A 17,993-nucleotide genomic window follows, 5' to 3' on the forward strand; every position below is an offset into this window, starting at 1 on the left:
CTCCATCCAAGTTACAATTTATAAAAGTAAACCAATATAGGTCAAGGTACGGCCTTCAACACGGAGCATTGGCTCACACCGAACAGCAAGCTATAAAGGGCCCCAAAAAATTACTAGTGTAAAAGCATTTTTTACTTTACATAAAAAAATAAATAAATGTATACAAGAGCAGACATTTTTAGCAGAATCTGCTTACCCTTCCGGAGCACCTGAGATCACCCTCAGTTTTTGGTGGGGTTCGTGTTGCTCAGTCTTTAGTTTTCTATGTAGTGTTTTGTGAACTAGTGTTTGTTTGTTGGTCTTTTTCTATTTTAGCCATGGCGTTGTCAGTTTATTTTCCACTTAGGAGTTTGAATGTCCCACTGGTATCTTTCGCCTCTCTTTTTAAAGACTCTTTTTGCTGAATGCAATGAAATAAAAACTTGGATGCTTTTACAATGCAAAATAAATAATTGAAGTAAGTAGTAAGTCTCAAAGAAAAACATATCTTGATATTTTTCTATACACAAAAAGATATATATACAATTCTAATATGACGCCTTTCAAACACTTTGGATCATACCCGTGGTAAAATACGAATGTAAATGTATATCAGCTAATCAGCTGATCAGCAACGTCATTATTTGTTTTCACTGTTCCAATTTACTCTCTTGTCATAGGCAATAAACACGAAAACATATAACCTAACGATGATCCAAATTTTTAAAAGGACGGAATCTTAAATTAAAATCAGATAAATTAAATAAGTTCAGTAAGTAAGTAATTTATTAACACAAAAAACTTATTTGAAAATGCCGCCGATATCACTGAGGACCAGCTCAATTTCAAATTTGGAACATCAGTAGAAATCGAAGGGGAAAGTTTTATGATTGTGCACTACGAAAACCGTGACCGCCTGTAATAGAAAAGTCGTCAAAGCATGTCACTAATTCCCTTTTATTTTAAGCCTTACTTCAATATTTGTAGTGTGTTCAATTGCAGGAACAGCAAATATTTGTCTTGAAGTGGAGCGCTCCAGTAAAACAAATTACCGTTTTTGTCTTATTAGGAAAGAAATAATTTATTGGCACTTGAATTATTTTTTAAGTGGCGATATTTTTTCTTCAAAAACTCTTTCGTTTCATTGCATGACAAAAGGCAGTTAATAACAAGAGAATAAAATTTGCAAAGTTTGATATACATCGTATTGAAAGTGTACTCTAATAGTATGTAGCATGCGTTTAAAGAATAATAATTACAATTCAATATTTCTTTTTAACTTTCCTCCAATTAAGTTAGAATCAAGAATATATTACTTGTTTGGCTATTGATACATTTTTTATTGAAATTCTGTTATTTGTTATAAACTAAATAAATTTAAAAAAAATAGAAACACTACTGGAATTTGATTGTTAAAGAGTTTATTATATATTAATGCTTGAGGTGCGGTGATCTATGATTGCTGAAATCCACGTCATTTTGGTGCGGATCAATATCAGCTCTTCCTTTATAGCTGCACAGCCTCTGATTTTGAATCGTTCGAAAATATGATTTTATTAATGGAAAATCGCCAGGGATAAACACACTGATACTTTAATCATATGATTCAACCACAATTGGTTAAGTATTTAAATTTTAATTTTATAATTGTCCAAACGATAATGCGTCATATCTTCATACCACTAAGGAAGTGCTGGAAGTAATATTTATTGAAAAATGTATATTGTATACCTAGTTATTGCAGATTTACATTTGACATACCTCTTTATGGGTTTTGAACTCTTCAATGTTCTTCAAATTCATTATTGATTTGGCCATTTTAGCTCACTTGGCCCAAACTTGCAATTGCCATCACTTTTTGTCGTCGTCGTCGTTGTCGTAGTCTTAAACTTTTTCAAGAGTTTTCTCCTCTGAAACTTCAGAACCAAATCAAACTAAACTTGGGGTGAATGATCCTTATGGTATCTAGTATAATGTTTGTGGTCAGTCAAAAAATCTGGCCACCATGGCTAAAATAGAACAAAGGGGTAAAACGCAGTTGTTGACTTAAATCTCAAAAACTAAAACAGTTAGAGCAAAACTAACAGGTTAAAATGAACAGCAGGCTCATATCTTGTCAGAACCTTGTTAAGCAAAGTAAGAGCTACAAATAAGTCAATATGACCGAATTGTCTATTGATCCCTTTTAAGAGTTATCGCCCTTAAAAGATAATTTATACATATTTTTTTAGTTTTTCGCAGAAACTATGATAGAAAGACAGAAACTTCAATTAGCAAAAATGTTCAACAAAGTAAGAGCTACAAATAAGTCAAGTGACTGAAATTGTCAATTGAAGTCATATTAGGAGTTATTGCTCTTGAAAAACTTTTACCAATTATTTATTTTTTTGCAGAAACTATGATAGATAGAATCTTTTAAAGGCATTTTTATAAACATGCATTAATATACTTAAACAGCAAAAAAAACCATTAAATGACTTATGCATATCACTTTACTAGACCAAACCAATTTGTACTCGACTTACCCAATGTCAGGCGACCATGGGAATGACGAATTATGGGAGCTTTGTTAGGGAGACTTCGTAACAGCATCCTGTTACAATTATTTCTTGTTGCATTCCAATTTGAATTCTCTGGACTATACAATGCAATGACAATACATTATCAATTTTATAAAATGCATATCCATATACCAGGATACTTGTTGTGCATTAGACGTTTCAATTCTGGTAGCATTATATTTAAGAAAAGGCGTCTCGTTTTGGTTATATATGTTGTTGTCATCATATTGAGTCTTTACATATTCTCTCAATATTGATATCATACAGATTTGTTGTGCGTTCAACACAATCTATTCGTGGTTATTTGCAAATATTCAGATGTCAAAGGTATTGATATAACAATTGTTGTGATTAAAATTAAACTGAGAAATTGAGGTTTTGTCAAGTCAAAGGTTCTTTACTTAACTGAAAATGTTGTCTTCAATAAGTTGATGTATTTGTTGTTAAGAAGTTAAGAACATTCTTAATTTCAATCAATCCCTGGTTATAATTTTCATCAATCACTTTTCAATCTGGGCTAGCTCCTAAATATTCATCTTCATGAACAAAATCCTATTTTTCATTTTAACTGTTAAATTTTCTTTTTGTTGTACATACTCCTGTATAGTTACTATTTGTCTCTAAGGTCAAGTCTTATAGATTTATTACCTCTAAATATATTGCAGAGAAAAGAATCCAAAGGAGGGACATATATTTTGGATTTCTTTTAAACACAAGACTTTAATTTAACGATGTTATTTTTTTTATTCTCCCGGCCATCTTTGTTGCTGATGTTATTTATAAATTTGTATGTTTTTGCTATTCCTTGGACATCGGATAATCGTAAAGTACAGTTCTTTTCCAAAAATGTCTTCCTTCGCTTGTATGCTTTAGTTTCCATAATGTGTTTATGCATGATTTCATGTTACCCTCATGAATTAATGTAATTTTCTTTTCACTCGGTAATTCTTATTTGTGGTTGCAGTGGTTGAACGTTTTGCCTCAATTAACCTTAGATATCACGTGTTTTAAACATTCCGCAAGGATAGTGGTAAAGTTACCAATAAAGTTTAACTTTTATTAGCCGCGTTGTAAGGTATTAGGGCTACATGTATATCCTGACGCATCCCACTTTTCAAGTCAGATGGAACTCAATTTGAACCAAACCGTTATTCCACTTATGCCTCTAACGATTTTTCATCTGACCACAGAGATGCCTATTCAGTAAATACATTTTCATGCGTTATCTATTTCATATAGAATTACGTCATTCTCTTTCCAACATTTGATTTTAAAAAATAAATTAAAAAAAACGATATATGCTATGATTGCCAATGAGCCAATTTCGCACTAGAGACCACATGCCGCACATGTGTTTCACGACGTGTGCCACTAATAGAGAAGGATCAACTTTCCCTGCATGTATACCGGAGATAATCCTCAGTTGTTGTTGGGGTTTGTGTTTCTAAGTCTTTAGTTTTCTAAGTAGTGTGTTTGGACTTTTTTTATATTTTTTTCTTAATTCGTTTTTTGCCATGACAGCTTCTCTTCGACTTTTGAGTTATCTCTAGCCTCTTTTTTAAATGAGGTTGTTTAAGATTTGTAAGCTATCCAATACCCCTCATTATTATAATTAATGGAATATTTGAAAATGAAAATCGGGACATGGTAAGAAATGTTATATAACAGAAATTTCGAATTGAAACAATGAGACATCTGCTGATTAAAGGTCGTAAGGTGAAAGCTTTTTCCGTTTTTGGAAAGGATTGGAATAATAAACCAGAAAAGTGTCAAGAGTCTCCAATGATATACCATCAGATTTTATTTTTATTTTTCGTTATATTATTTTCCGAATTTTTAAAGGAATTTTTTTTCATGACGCAACTCCAGATTTGTGAAGTGAAGTGGGTATTTGTAAACAAAGTCAAAATGCTGTTTTTTCTACCTTTTATGTCTTTGTAATTAACTGTATTCTCCTTTTATTAGCTAATCTGATTTGAATATTGGTTCAAAACTATCTAGAAATTAATTGAAACTTGGTTCCATTTTTCTATAAAAAGCAATCAAATGAGAAATAAATTAGTATACCAATCGATATAATTTTCTGGACGTGATAACTAAATAGAATAAAAATTTAAAGAATAAATTATTGTCCCCGCCGCTCAAGCCCCTGTGATATAGTTATTATCTTCGTCCGTCCGTTTGTCTGTCCGTCCTTCAGTCGTCCGTCACTATTCCAAGACCGTTTGACCTTCCATACATGGTAGGATTATGTGTCAACCTATTCTCTAGACTATACTTTACCTTCAGTTTGATTTTACAATTGTTACAGGAGTTATGGGAATTTGACCGGGTATTTTTTTTTTTTTTTTAATATCGTACCACAACGACACCTTGTGAACGCTAGTTTCTTTATATATATTTTTGTCGATCTCTCCGTTTGGTATCATTCCAGTAAACATTATACTCAATCAGTAAACTTTTCCTGCCGTCGAAGTCATCGATGTTGTGGTCCGACTGTACATATACATTTTGAGATTGTTATTAATTCCCAATAAAGGAACGTATAAAATATTGCTACTAAAATTGCCAGATTGAACATTTTTGGGCAAAGCTTCAGAAAATATACATTGAGCACAAAACACAGTGACCAGTATTTCAGCGTTATGATTTAAATCTTCTAAATTCAATAACAGATTTGATCATATTCAGAATCAAAGACAAATGTATTATAACTTTTGCATTAAAACAAATAACCATTTTATAAAGACTAGATCATATCTACAAATTCATTAAATACATTTGTATGTCGCAAATGTTGCAGATCAATAAATCTATTCTAAAAAAGGAGTGCTAAACTTTGATCTCTGACTTGTATCTAAACGATTATCAAAAGAAATGAATTACCGAAAAAGATTACGTCAGAGAAATGTCAAGTAGTCTGTTTAATTGATTGCAGAGGTCGTGCATGCACATTTTTTCAAAATTGAATATTACACAGCTTATTAAAGTATAAGTAACATATTTAGAGTTTGCCGTTCATTCCATACACTTTTAAAGTAATTGCAAAGTTGTTGATTGTAAAAGCTTGTATTTTAAGACTGTATTCACAGACGTATGGATTTAAAAATCAATTTTCTCCTAATAATTGTGTGGCATGCATTTCTTGTAGGTAAGGCTTTCACTTGTAGTAAAATAAAAAAAGATATAAAAAAATTGCTAAAAAAAAAAGATATATAATCAACATCCGTGTTATGTAGGTTATAAATTTACTTAGAATTTTGCATCATTTTACCTATTTTAAAATGAAACATGAACAAATTAAAACCATTAATAAAAGAAAAGAAAAGATACGAAAAACATAAAGAAACAACTACAACAGGCATTTAGTTATATTGGTAAGATGTAGCCAAATAACTTTCTTTCAGTTGGCATCAAAAGAGATAAGACTAAATATTTTATAAAAAAAAAATTAAAAGAATTGTTATTACTACTTAAAGGGGCATTGGCTACGAAGTTTACAAAAAAATCAAAATATTTCTTTTTTTTTTTCTTTTTTTTTAATATCTATAGCAGGATCTGTTAACCCTTCCTGAGCACCTGAGATCACCCCCGTTTTTTTATGGGTTCGGGTTGTTTAGTCTTTAGTTTTCTTTGTTGTGTTTTGTGTTCTGTTGTTTATCTTTTCGTCGTTTTTCGTTTGCCATGGCATTTTGTTTGTTTTCGACTTGAGTTCGAATGTCCCCCTTCGGTATCTTTCGACTCTCTTCTGTAAAAGCGAATTTAAAATATTTCGCTTTTCGCAGTCAGTTTTTGTTCCATTTTGTCAAAACAAAAGCTTAGAAAAAAAACGATGATGTATTATTATTGACTTGCAGCCACCGGGAATATCTCTTTTGTTGACTGATTCTGCCCACAACAAATCAATCAAATACAGGTAAAACTTCGATTTACATAATTCTTCAATCTATGACATGACATAGAAAAAACTTAGAAAAACGTCATTATACGATTGCACGTGCTTGTCTGTGTATCTATATTCTTTTTTTTTGTTTACATCGGGTCATATGACCTACGGAATTCTCCGGAGATCATCTCGATGGTTAATTAGATGGCGTCTATTCTAGAATACACTCGAAATGTTGTACATTATAACGACTCCATGCATTGTAAATGTTTCTTTATGAATTTTAGTTATTTAGACAGACGTTTTAGTATGTTTTTAATATATATGAAATTTCGAGTCGAATCGGTGAACATGAATTTGACAGCTAATGCCCTTTAACCCATGATAAAATCATGTAATCTGAAATATAAGAGACTCCTCGACAACAAAAGTAGGTAGCTGCTGTTCTATACTGATCCCATTTATATTGTAATTGATGTCTTCTGTATATTTTCCAGCTGAGCTATAAGAGAGCTTAGTTTTGATGTCTGGTTTCACTCACTGTTACCTGCATGGTTTCGAAACGTTTGAACTAGCTTACATAGTTCTAAACTGTTACCTGCTTGATTTCAAAACATACAGGTTCACCTTAAATAAAACATTTCACTTTTGTTTGAAGGTTCCAAATGTTATCAATCTCACTTTACTTAAATGTCTTGAAAGAAAGGAAAACAGTTTATTCGATCACAATGAATATTTTCCAATTAGTTTCGTAAAAGATTTTTTGGTGGATAGTTTTGTCCTATTGGCAATCATACCACATTTCCTTATTTTTATATGTATGATAAAAATTGACAATCTTTTCACTATTTAGGTGAAAAAATACAACCGTGCGTTTATTAGGATAAAATAAAAAAAAAAATACACTAAATTTGTGTTTTCAAAACGAAACTAACTTGGAAATCAAAAGATCGTTAACATATTTAAAGCGTATATAAGTAATCGCAAAGGGGTGTTAGACAAAATTATATAACAATTTTCCCCTGTTGTTGTTATTTGCATTGAATGTGTCAAACATGTAATCATCTTGGAAATGTGTTATTTGTTTTGCAAAAGAAATTGTTTCAAATAAATTTTAGATTAATGTTAAAATGTGTTATATGTTTTTAAAAAATCAAATATAGTGTAAACACAGGTAAATAAACGTTTTAAAGTACAGTTTTAAGATTTGGCACAATATATTCTGTAGACACCTAGTATCTAATTTTACATGTTTATCATATGTTCTATAATTATTTCCAATTTTCACCATTTGAAAAGTAGATGCATTTATATTCAATTTATTTCTTGTGTATCGGCATTAATGCCGAATATAAGATATTGTTTTAAACAATTCATAAATAAATTTCACCACAATTGACTTAGTTCTTCACTGGCATTGATTAGATATAAGAAGATGTGGTATGAGTGCCAATGAGACAACTCTCAATCCAAGTCAAAATTTATAAAAGTAAACCATTATAGGTCACATTGTTTCCAACAAGCGATACAAGACCTTCCTGTAACTTAGTGGTTGTCGTTGGTTGCTGTTTGTCATATATATTTTTTTTACTTGTTTCATCTGTAATCAGGTCGTTGGTTTTCTCGTTTAAATTGCTTTACATTTTGTTGTCTGGACATTTCTATAGCTTACTATACGGTAAGGTTTGGCTCAACATTGAAGGCCGTACGTCATTTGGTGGTCTTTGGTGGATACACTGGCAATTATACCACATATCTTTATTTTTTATTAAGGGCATACGATACAGTAACAGGGGAGATAATGACGTTGCTAACGCAATTTTTTTTTTTTTTTTTTTTTGCGGCGTCACACTGTGACATATCGGGAAAAGTTACATTTTTCGACTGATATAAACCATCAGCTCGAAAATGAATACATTGACCCCTATTTTATAAAATGACATTTTGATTGGTTATATATGAAGATTATATTTACCATTTTTTATGAACAAATTACCAATGATTTTTTTTCAAAAGTAGATAAATATACAGCAAAGAGTGCCGTTTTTTTTCTCTTAAATCATGTTAATTTAATAAAAATGAACTATTTCAAAAGACTTGTTACACAAACTTTGAGCATAGTTTTGTAAAAAAGATATTTCAAATGTTTATACAAAAAATCCGCTTGCGTTTGTCTTTTAAAACAAAAACGTAAGGTAAGTCTGTCCAAAGGATAGAAATGTCCATGAAATCAAAATTTTGAGTAAATGTCTTAAATTTCGACTGCATTTATCTCTAAAAGTAGCACATGAACCTATATTTTGTATTACATATTTGAATACACCTAATCGCTATTTATTCCATTCCGGATAAGTTCTAAAATTACACAACTTTTTCATCCAGTTGAAGCTATCTGGGACCCTGTTTAAACAATGCACCATGCATGATACTTTTTAATGAGACCTGTTTAAAACATCGTAAATACTTCAAACAAAATATTTGTTTGACTATAATTTGAGATTCGAAAAAGTGGATCATAATCTATCAAAGTTTCCTATTGATCGCTTTCTAAATTTTTCCCTCCCTCTGCTCGTTACTGATGACCTTTGTTTTTTGCCTGTTGACCCTAACAGGAAGTTGTCTAAATGACAGTTTTTTTCCGGATTGGACTAAATAGCGATAAGGTGTATTGACTAAGTTAGAAATAGCTTGTATGCAAATTTTCGTCAACAATTCACATTGGGATCAAAACTCTATCATATGCCCTTTATTAAATGTTGATAGTATTCAAAGGGAATTCTATATAAACATATTATTTTTAACGGAATCATAAAACAAAGATGATCGCTTCTTGTAAATTTAATAATAATGGCATCCGTATATTTTTCAAAGACATGAAATTCTGAAATACGTGAGATTTATTCTGAAGTAAAGAGATCTTAGGGGTGTTGTAAGAATATATTCAACCAGATGTTATCAATCGAATCTCAATCGCAGCACTTGTCATCTACGTTCAGTTTATCAGCAAACATCGAAAATAGCCGAATGATGTTTTGACATTGCAAAATAAGAGTAAAATTAGATACCTGCTTTTCACCATTGCAAAAAGTAAAATAACAAAAATACCGAACTCAAAAGGAAAATTCAAAACGGAAAGTCCCTTATCAAATGATAATTTAACTGATTCCAATATAAAAAAACTTAAAAGACGGTATTCATACGATTCAAACGTCATACAAAAATTACCTACAGATAAAAACAAATATGCATCTTGTAAAATTATGCAGTTCATATATCGATGGTATCTTGTCAGACAATAACTTATGCTTCAACGAATGTTTGCATCATATGTATTCGAGTGAACTTGACATTAAGGATACAACTTAAACTATATGGTTTGCTTCATATGTTGATCTCTTTCTACAAATTTACACAGATGGCCGTCTTCAAAATGCAAACGATGTAGTCTTGCATAAATTGTGTCCGTGTCTCATCTCACGAGAAATTATTTGTTCCTTTAGTCTTTAATCCTTATTTTCATATTTTTGAGGTTTTAGATAATAAAATAGTCGTTCAATGTAACGCTTTTTAAAAAATAAAATTTCAGTGTATTATGAAAAATAGAAATTCCAAATCAATTTAAAATAAGGTTTTGAGGAGAATGCCATTAAAATTGTTTTAATAGCTTTAGTGTTGTATTGCCACAATAAAATACCAACATGACCTGCGATTAAAACAACCTCTTCTACTATTATATAGATATAAGAAGATGTGGCATGAGTGTCAATGAGACAACACTCCATCCAAGTCACAATTTGTAAAAGTAAACCATTATAGGTTAAAGTACGGTCTTCAACACGAAGCCTTGGCTCACACCGAACAGCAAGCTATAAAGGGCCCCAAAAATGACTAGTGTTAAGCCATTCAAACGGGAAAACCAACGGTCTAATAAGTAATCACCCCTGGTTAACAGTTATTGCGATAATTTTAATTGGTACATTATCTAATATATAAAAGCAAATACTGCTGTCCCTAAGTGATAGTACTTTTTATTACAATATACTTATACCTCTTATCTAGTACACGTGCATATGTTCACCTTATGCATATTTACATTCACTTGTAGTTGTTAAGGTCTTTTAATAAACACTTACCATTGGATCGAATTGGACCTTAAACTATGGGTTTAAAGTTGCGACGTATGTTTCCAATTCGAGAAAAAGATTTCTTTTTTTATTAAACAATACTTTGTAATCATTCGAAGCTCAGTTTACAGTGCAGCTATCTCCCCTCTTGCTAATTACTAATTGTATGGAGATTATATAGTCTTTTCTATTGTTTATTTAGTAACTGTTACTGTTTTGTAGATACTTTGAACAACGTGGTATCGGCAAGTGTAGTTGTCACGTGTGACCGATTTTTTCTTCCTTTTTCGTAATAAAGTTAATAAAGATATCTGCACACCTGGGGAGCTGATCCTATAACGATATAGGGTTTTGTATCATGTACTAGCCTTTGTGTTGTGGTCCAGGGTTTAAATACTTTATGTTCGGTTGACAAACGAATTAACACATACAATATATTAATTGTTATTTATAAACGCACTTAACAATTATTTGATAATGTATAATTAATCTATTTTGATCAAAATCTGACCTAAATTTTGTCCAATTTTCTTCTTTCCTTCTTTCCTTTCTTTCCTTTTTTTTTTTAACTCTATTGATTCTTACGCTGCACTTGCTCAAATTTTTTTTGTCTGAATTATAATTTTTTATGTAAAGATAAACATCAACATTTGATTATTCAAATCATTTTGTCATTTTCATATACCATGTCTTATATAAATGATTATACACTCCATCACTTCGGTGCATTCAGTTCTTTTTTTTTACTAGGCGATTGTATCATAAACCAATTTTATATACTGATTTGAATTTTAAATAAATATTTTGTTCATCTGAAATCAATACTAAAAGATTGCCTATTGAATGGTATATTTTTATAACTGTGATTTCATGTTACCATGAGCAAGGCGACATGTACCACTAATGGAGCAGGATCTGCTTACTCTTCCGATTTACCTGATTTCATCTTCATCTTATGTTGGGGTTCTTGTTGCTCAGTCTTTAGTTTTCTCAAGTTTTTTTTATACTCTTTTACATTTTCTTCTTAATTCGCTGTTTGCCATGATGGTGTCAGTTTCTCTTCCACTTATGAGTTTTGAATGTCCCCTGAATATCTTCCGCCTCTTTTTGAATTTTTGTTTTTAAAGGAGATGGTTAATGGTTTGTATGCTATCCAAAACCCACATTATTATTATAAATGGAATATTTGAAATTGAAAATAAGGTCATTATAGGAAACGTATATAACAGTAATTTCGAATTGAAACCAAAAGGAATCTGCCGATTGAAGTTAGGAAGGAAGCAAGCTACGCTTCTGGAATGGATTGGACGGATAAAACGGAAAAGTATCAGGAGTAATGAATATTTTATTACAATATACCACCAGATTTAATCCCGTTGAATCCTTTTCCATATATGTTAGGGATTTGCTTTGAGTTTCCCTTAAATTGTAATCATTATGAAAATTAAACCACAAAAGCAAACATATCATGGATGGTTGTAAAAAAAACAGTGACCAGTATTACAGCTTCTTAAGTGTTATAATTTAAATCTGCCCAAATAAATCACATTTGTGATACTTTTCAAATCAAAGATAAAGGTATTATAACCTTTACATTGAACCAAAAAAACATTTTATAAAGACTAGATCATATCTACAAATTTATTAAACACATTTATATGTGACAAATATTGCAGATATTATATAAATCTTTACTGTAAATGGAGTGTTAAACTTTGATATGTGATCTCTGAAGTGTATCCTAACGATTCTCAAAAGAACTAAATAACCGAAAAAAGATAACATCATAAAAATGTCAAATATGCTGATTGCTGAGGTCTTGCATGCACATTTTAAAAAACTGAATATAACACAGCATATTAATGTATAAGTAACAGATTATTTCGAGTTCGCAGTATAGTTCTAATAAGTAATTTCAAAGTTTTTGATCGAGACTGAATTTAAAGATTGTGTCTAAAGAAGTATGGATTTAAAAATAAATTTTCTTTTAATAATTGTGTGGCATTCATTTTTAGTAGGTAAGAATTCTAATTGTAGTAAGTAAATAAATCTAAAAAGGGATTGCTGAGAGAATCAGAGAAACAAACGTTCCATATTATACATGGTATACATTTACTTTTGTAAATTGTGCATTATTCTACCAATGTCAAAATCAAACATGCTGAAAATTGAACTCATAAAATAAAAGTTACGAAAAACATAATGAGACAAATATAAAATCTTTTTATTGCAGTGTACATGACTAGATATACTATAAATAGAAGTGAAAGTTTTTTTTTCTACCCGTGATAACATGTATGTTTTCTGCTGTTCTAAAAGAAAATTCAAATTAAAAACCCAACTATAATGACAATTAGTACATTCAACTATGTAATCAGCACCTACTGATCCCATTATTAATATATTATTGTAATTGAAGTCTTCTGTATATTTTTCAGGTGAACTTTCCGAGAGCTACGTTTTAACGTCTGATCTCACTTACATAGTTCTAAACTGTTATAAAAATTTCGATCCTTGTATCTTTGATGAGTTTATATATAACTTTAAACTGTTACCTGCATGGTTTTCAAACATCCCAGCTACATGTGGTGTAACCGCACCAGAACACCATGAATATTTTTCGAATAGTTTTGTTAAAACCTTTACCATCCTAAATACCTATTTAAAATTTGTAGATGTTGAATGTTTAAGCACCACAAAACAGATATATGATGCCATATTTACTGGTTATGACAATGGACTAAGACCAGTATGTGGAGGAGCGACACTAGTTAATCTATCAATTGGTGTAGCAGTTCGACAACTGATAGATCTGGTACGTTACGTTTTTCTACAACGCTTAATATTTTATTACTTTTTCTAATGTTCAATTACATTTATCGATTTTAAGATGTAAACAAAATTCACGAAAATGTACGTTCCATTAATAAATTATTCACTTTCCCATCAAATTTGTTGTATAACATGTTTATGTATCACTTGCAGGATGAACCAAATCAGGTGATGAAGATAAACTTGTGGATCCGATTGGTAAGTTTTCACATGTATTGCTGGAATATTTTTAAGGACTATTTGACCTTTTATTTAAGATTGATACAGCAAGTTTGTATCGGATAAAAAGGATCTATCATGAAACACCTAAAAATTGTGTAAATATCTAATGTAGGAATTTTCTTGTCTTTCTCACGATTAAAAAAACCATGTCCTACCTATATATAGCTAGATTGATATTTAAAACATGTGTTAAGAGTTCATTTTTAGAGTTCGCTTATGTTACTCACTAAGAGAAGCATAATTCATGTTACTTTCATTTACAAAAGGTGTTTATAAACATAAGATGAGGGGACAAAAATGTTTGTTGTTGTTATGATTCTCCAAACATTAAATTTTGAATTAATCAGTGCAAGGTCATCATCTATATATATATACATGTATATATATATAATTCGTCTAAACAACAGCCCAACAATGTTAGATCTGTAAATTTGCGGAAGCAAATTTTTTGTTCTTCCCTGGCCGGGATTCGAACTCATGCTACTGAAATATCGTGGCACCAAATAGCCTTGCACTATGCCCGACGCGCTAGACCACTCGACCACCTAGGCTCTATAAATATAAAGCTTTCGGTGGCCGGGTATTACCTTTCCTATTTATATTTAATTTTTGCACCTCATGTTTGCGGTATACTATCTTTTCCGCAAGTTTATTGTTTTCTGTTTGGTATTAAATTAATTTATTAAGATCCATTTTGTTACATCTGGTGATCCTTTTATTTGTCAATCGTCATGGCAGTCAGCAGGGTTTAATAACATCCGTTGTTCGACCTGCTAGTCAAATGCGTTTTGTTAAAATATACTTTTCACTTTTTTGGTCTTTTGGAAAATGTTGTTTGTGCTGTATTTAGACCCCTCTACCAAGAAATTTGTTTTGCATGCACACGTTTAAAAATTGCGGTTTTTATCCAACGCAATCATAGGTTTGAACGTTGTTTTCAATTTAGACTTGTATGTATATATATATATATATAGAAGCAAGGGTTCGAATCCAGCTGAGGGAAAAACAAAAATTTGCTAACGCAAATTTGAACATCTAACATTGTTGGGCTAAATTTGAGACAAAATATATATATATATTATGGTGTGAGCCCCACGTGTTATCCAATGGCGAATGTCTGTCATAAAGTTGTCACATGTTTAGACGTGTATAATAAAATCAAAGTTTGATGTGGCGGCATGGTAAGTAACATTATCATCATTTACGACAGACAAAATAGCTGACCTCAAAGGTACACCATCTACTTGCCACTATACATTATGTACTGTGTTACAACCCTAGATAAAGCGGACGAGGAAAGGCAATACTCCACCAGAGAAAGCTATATTTCAATATAGCCTAGGTGGTCGAGTGGTCTTGGGCGCTTGACACGGCGCAGACGGTGTTGCTGCGATGTCAAAGAAGCAAGGGTTCGAAACCCGCTGAGGTAAGAACAAAAATTTCCTAACGCAAATTTGAAGATCAAACACTGTTGGGCTATCTACAGATCTGTCGTTAATTATGTATGCTACGATGTAAATAAAACTGATGTTTATTATAAAGATATGAATTTTTTACCTCGTTTTAGAAATGGACAGACTGTTTGTTGCAATGGAATTCAAGTGAATATAATAATACAGGCTATATAGTTGTACCAATATCAAAGATTTGGACACCGGATTTAACCCTTTATGACAGGTATACCGATATAGTAAAAAAATGCGCTTTTTACCGAATTTTGATAAAGTAGTGTCCGTTTTAAGTCATGATAACTTTACACGTATGTATCATCTTGAAGTGTTATTGAACAAAAACATTCACTTCGAAGGTCATTAAAAATGAAGATTTTGTAATTTTGTGAAATAGATATAGGAAGATGTGGTATGAGTGCCAATGAGACAACTCTCCATCCAAGTTACAATTTATAAAAGTAAACCAATATAGGTCAAGGTACGGCCTTCAACACGGAGCATTGGCTCACACCGAACAGCAAGCTATAAAGGGCCCCAAAAAATTACTAGTGTAAAAGCATTTTTTACTTTACATAAAAAAATAAATAAATGTATACAAGAGCAGACATTTTTAGCAGGATCTGCTTACCCTTCCGGAGCACCTGAGATCACCCTCAGTTTTTGGTGGGGTTCGTGTTGCTCAGTCTTTAGTTTTCTATGTAGTGTTTTGTGAACTAGTGTTTGTTTGTTGGTCTTTTTCTATTTTAGCCATGGCGTTGTCAGTTTATTTTCCACTTAGGAGTTTGAATGTCCCACTGGTATCTTTCGCCTCTCTTTTTAAAGACTCTTTTTGCTGAATGCAATGAAATAAAAACTTGGATGCTTTTACAATGCAAAATAAATAATTGAAGTAAGTAGTAAGTTTCAAAGAAAAACATATCTTGATATTTTTCTATACACAAAACGATATATATACAATTCTAATATGACGCCTTTCAAACACTTTGGATCATACCCGTGGTAAAATACGAATGTAAATGTATATCAGCTAATCAGCTGATCAGCAACGTCATTATTTGTTTTCACTGTTCCAATTTACTCTCTTGTCATAGGCAATAAACACGAAAACATATAACCTAACGATGATCCAAATTTTTAAAAGGACGGAATCTTAAATTAAAATCAGATAAATTAAATAAGTTCAGTAAGTAAGTAATTTATTAACACAAAAACTTATTTGAAAATGCCGCCGATATCACTGAGGACCAGCTCAATTTCAAATTTGGAACATCAGTAGAAATCGAAGGGGAAAGTTTTATGATTGTGCACTACGAAAACCGTGACCGCCTGTAACAGAAAAGTCGTTAAAGCATGTCACTAATTCCCTTTTATTTTAAGCCTTACTTCAATATTTGTAGTGTGTTCAATTGCAGGAACAGCAAATATTTATCTTGAAGTGGAGCGCTCCAGTAAAACAAATTACCGTTTTTGTCTTATGAGAAAAAAATAATTTATTGGCACTTGAATTATTTTTTAAGTGGCGATATTTTTTCTTCAAAAACTCTTTCGCTTCATGCCATGACAAAAGGCAGTTAATAACAAGAGAATAAAATTTGCAAAGTTTGATATACATCGTATTGAAAGTGTACTCTAATAGTATGTAGCATGCGTTTAAAGAATAATAATTACAATTCAATATTTCTTTTTAACTTTCCTCCCATTAAGTTAGAAACAAGAATATATTACTTGTTTGGCTATTGATACATTTTTTATTGAAATTCTGTTATTTGTTATAAACTAAATAAATTTAAAAAAATAGAAATACTACTGGAATTTGATTGTTAAAGAGTTTATTATATATAAATGCTTGAGGTGCGGTGATCTATGATTGCTGAAATCCACGTCATTTTGGTGCGGATCAATATCAGCTCTTCCTTTATAGCTGCACAGCCTCTGATTTTGAATCGTTCGAAAATATGATTTTATTAATGGAAAATCGCCAGGGATAAACACACTGATACTTTAATCATATCATTCAACCACAATTGGTTAAGTATTTAAATTTTAATTTTATAATTGTCCAAACGATAATGCGTCATATCTTCATACCACTAAGGAAGTGCTGGAAGTAATATTTATTGAAAAATGTATATTGTATACCTAGTTATTGCAGATTTACATTTGACATACCTCTTTATGAGTTTTGTTCTTCAAATTCATTATTGATTTGGCCTTTTTAGCTCACCTGGCCCAAACTTACAACTGCCATCACTTTTCGTCGTCCATCGTCGTCGTAGTCTTAAACTTTTTCAAGAGTTTTCTCCTCTGAAACTTCAGAACCAAATTAAACTAAACTTGGGGTGAATGATCCTTATGGTATCTAGTATAATGTTTGTGGTCAGTCAAAAAACCTGGCCACCATGGCTAAAATAGAACAAAGGGGTAAAACGCAGTTGTTGGCTTAAATCTCAAAAACTAAAACAGTTAAAGCAAAACTTACAGGTTAAAATGAACAGCAGGCCCATATCTTGTCAGAACCTTGTTAAGCAAAGTAAGAGCTACAAATAAGTCAATATGACCGAATTGTCTATTGATCCCTTTTAAGAGTTATCGCCCTTAAAAGATAATTTATACATATTTTTTTAGTTTTTCGCAGAAACTATGATAGAAAGACAGAAACTTCAATTAGCAAAAATGTTCAACAAAGTAAGAGCTACAAATAAGTCAAGTGACTGAAATTGTCAATTGAAGTCATATTAGGAGTTATTGCTCTTGAAAAACTTTTACCAATTATTTATTTTTTTGCAGAAACTATGATAGATAGAATCTGTTAAAGGCATTTTTAAACATGCATTAATATACTTAAACAGCAAAAAAAAACATTAATGCAAGATCTTTACAAAAAAATCACAAACAACAACGTTAATATATAAAAAAAAACTTTTGACCAGAAAATTAT

General features: G+C 31.2%; 2 protein-coding genes across 10 annotated transcripts in view; both read left to right on the forward strand.

The window, feature by feature from the left end:
- The window catches only part of LOC127737801 (neuronal acetylcholine receptor subunit alpha-10-like), a 151,292-nt gene that overhangs the window by 127,403 nt on the left and 5,896 nt on the right, over positions 1-17,993 (forward strand). For 4 of the 9 annotated variants that reach the window (XM_052248728.1, XM_052248730.1, XM_052248729.1 and 1 more), the window contains exons 2-4: positions 13,226-13,365; positions 13,536-13,580; positions 15,172-15,281. In XM_052248728.1, the coding sequence (XP_052104688.1) occupies positions 13,554-13,580; positions 15,172-15,281 (137 nt within the window). In that variant the 5' untranslated portion in view covers positions 13,226-13,365; positions 13,536-13,553. Of the gene's footprint in view, positions 1-5,211; positions 5,692-12,376; positions 12,569-13,225; positions 13,366-13,535; positions 13,581-15,171; positions 15,282-17,993 lie in introns of those variants that run through there. The other 5 variants (XM_052248723.1, XM_052248726.1, XM_052248731.1 and 2 more) reach the window with 5 other exon arrangements.
- LOC127737800 (neuronal acetylcholine receptor subunit alpha-10-like) overlaps positions 1-17,993 on the forward strand; it is a 56,541-nt gene that overhangs the window by 14,154 nt on the left and 24,394 nt on the right. The window lies entirely within an intron of this gene.

Source organism: Mytilus californianus, unplaced genomic scaffold (assembly GCF_021869535.1).
Source record: "Mytilus californianus isolate M0D057914Y unplaced genomic scaffold, xbMytCali1.0.p SCAF_4, whole genome shotgun sequence".
Lineage (NCBI taxonomy): Eukaryota > Metazoa > Mollusca > Bivalvia > Mytilida > Mytilidae > Mytilus > Mytilus californianus.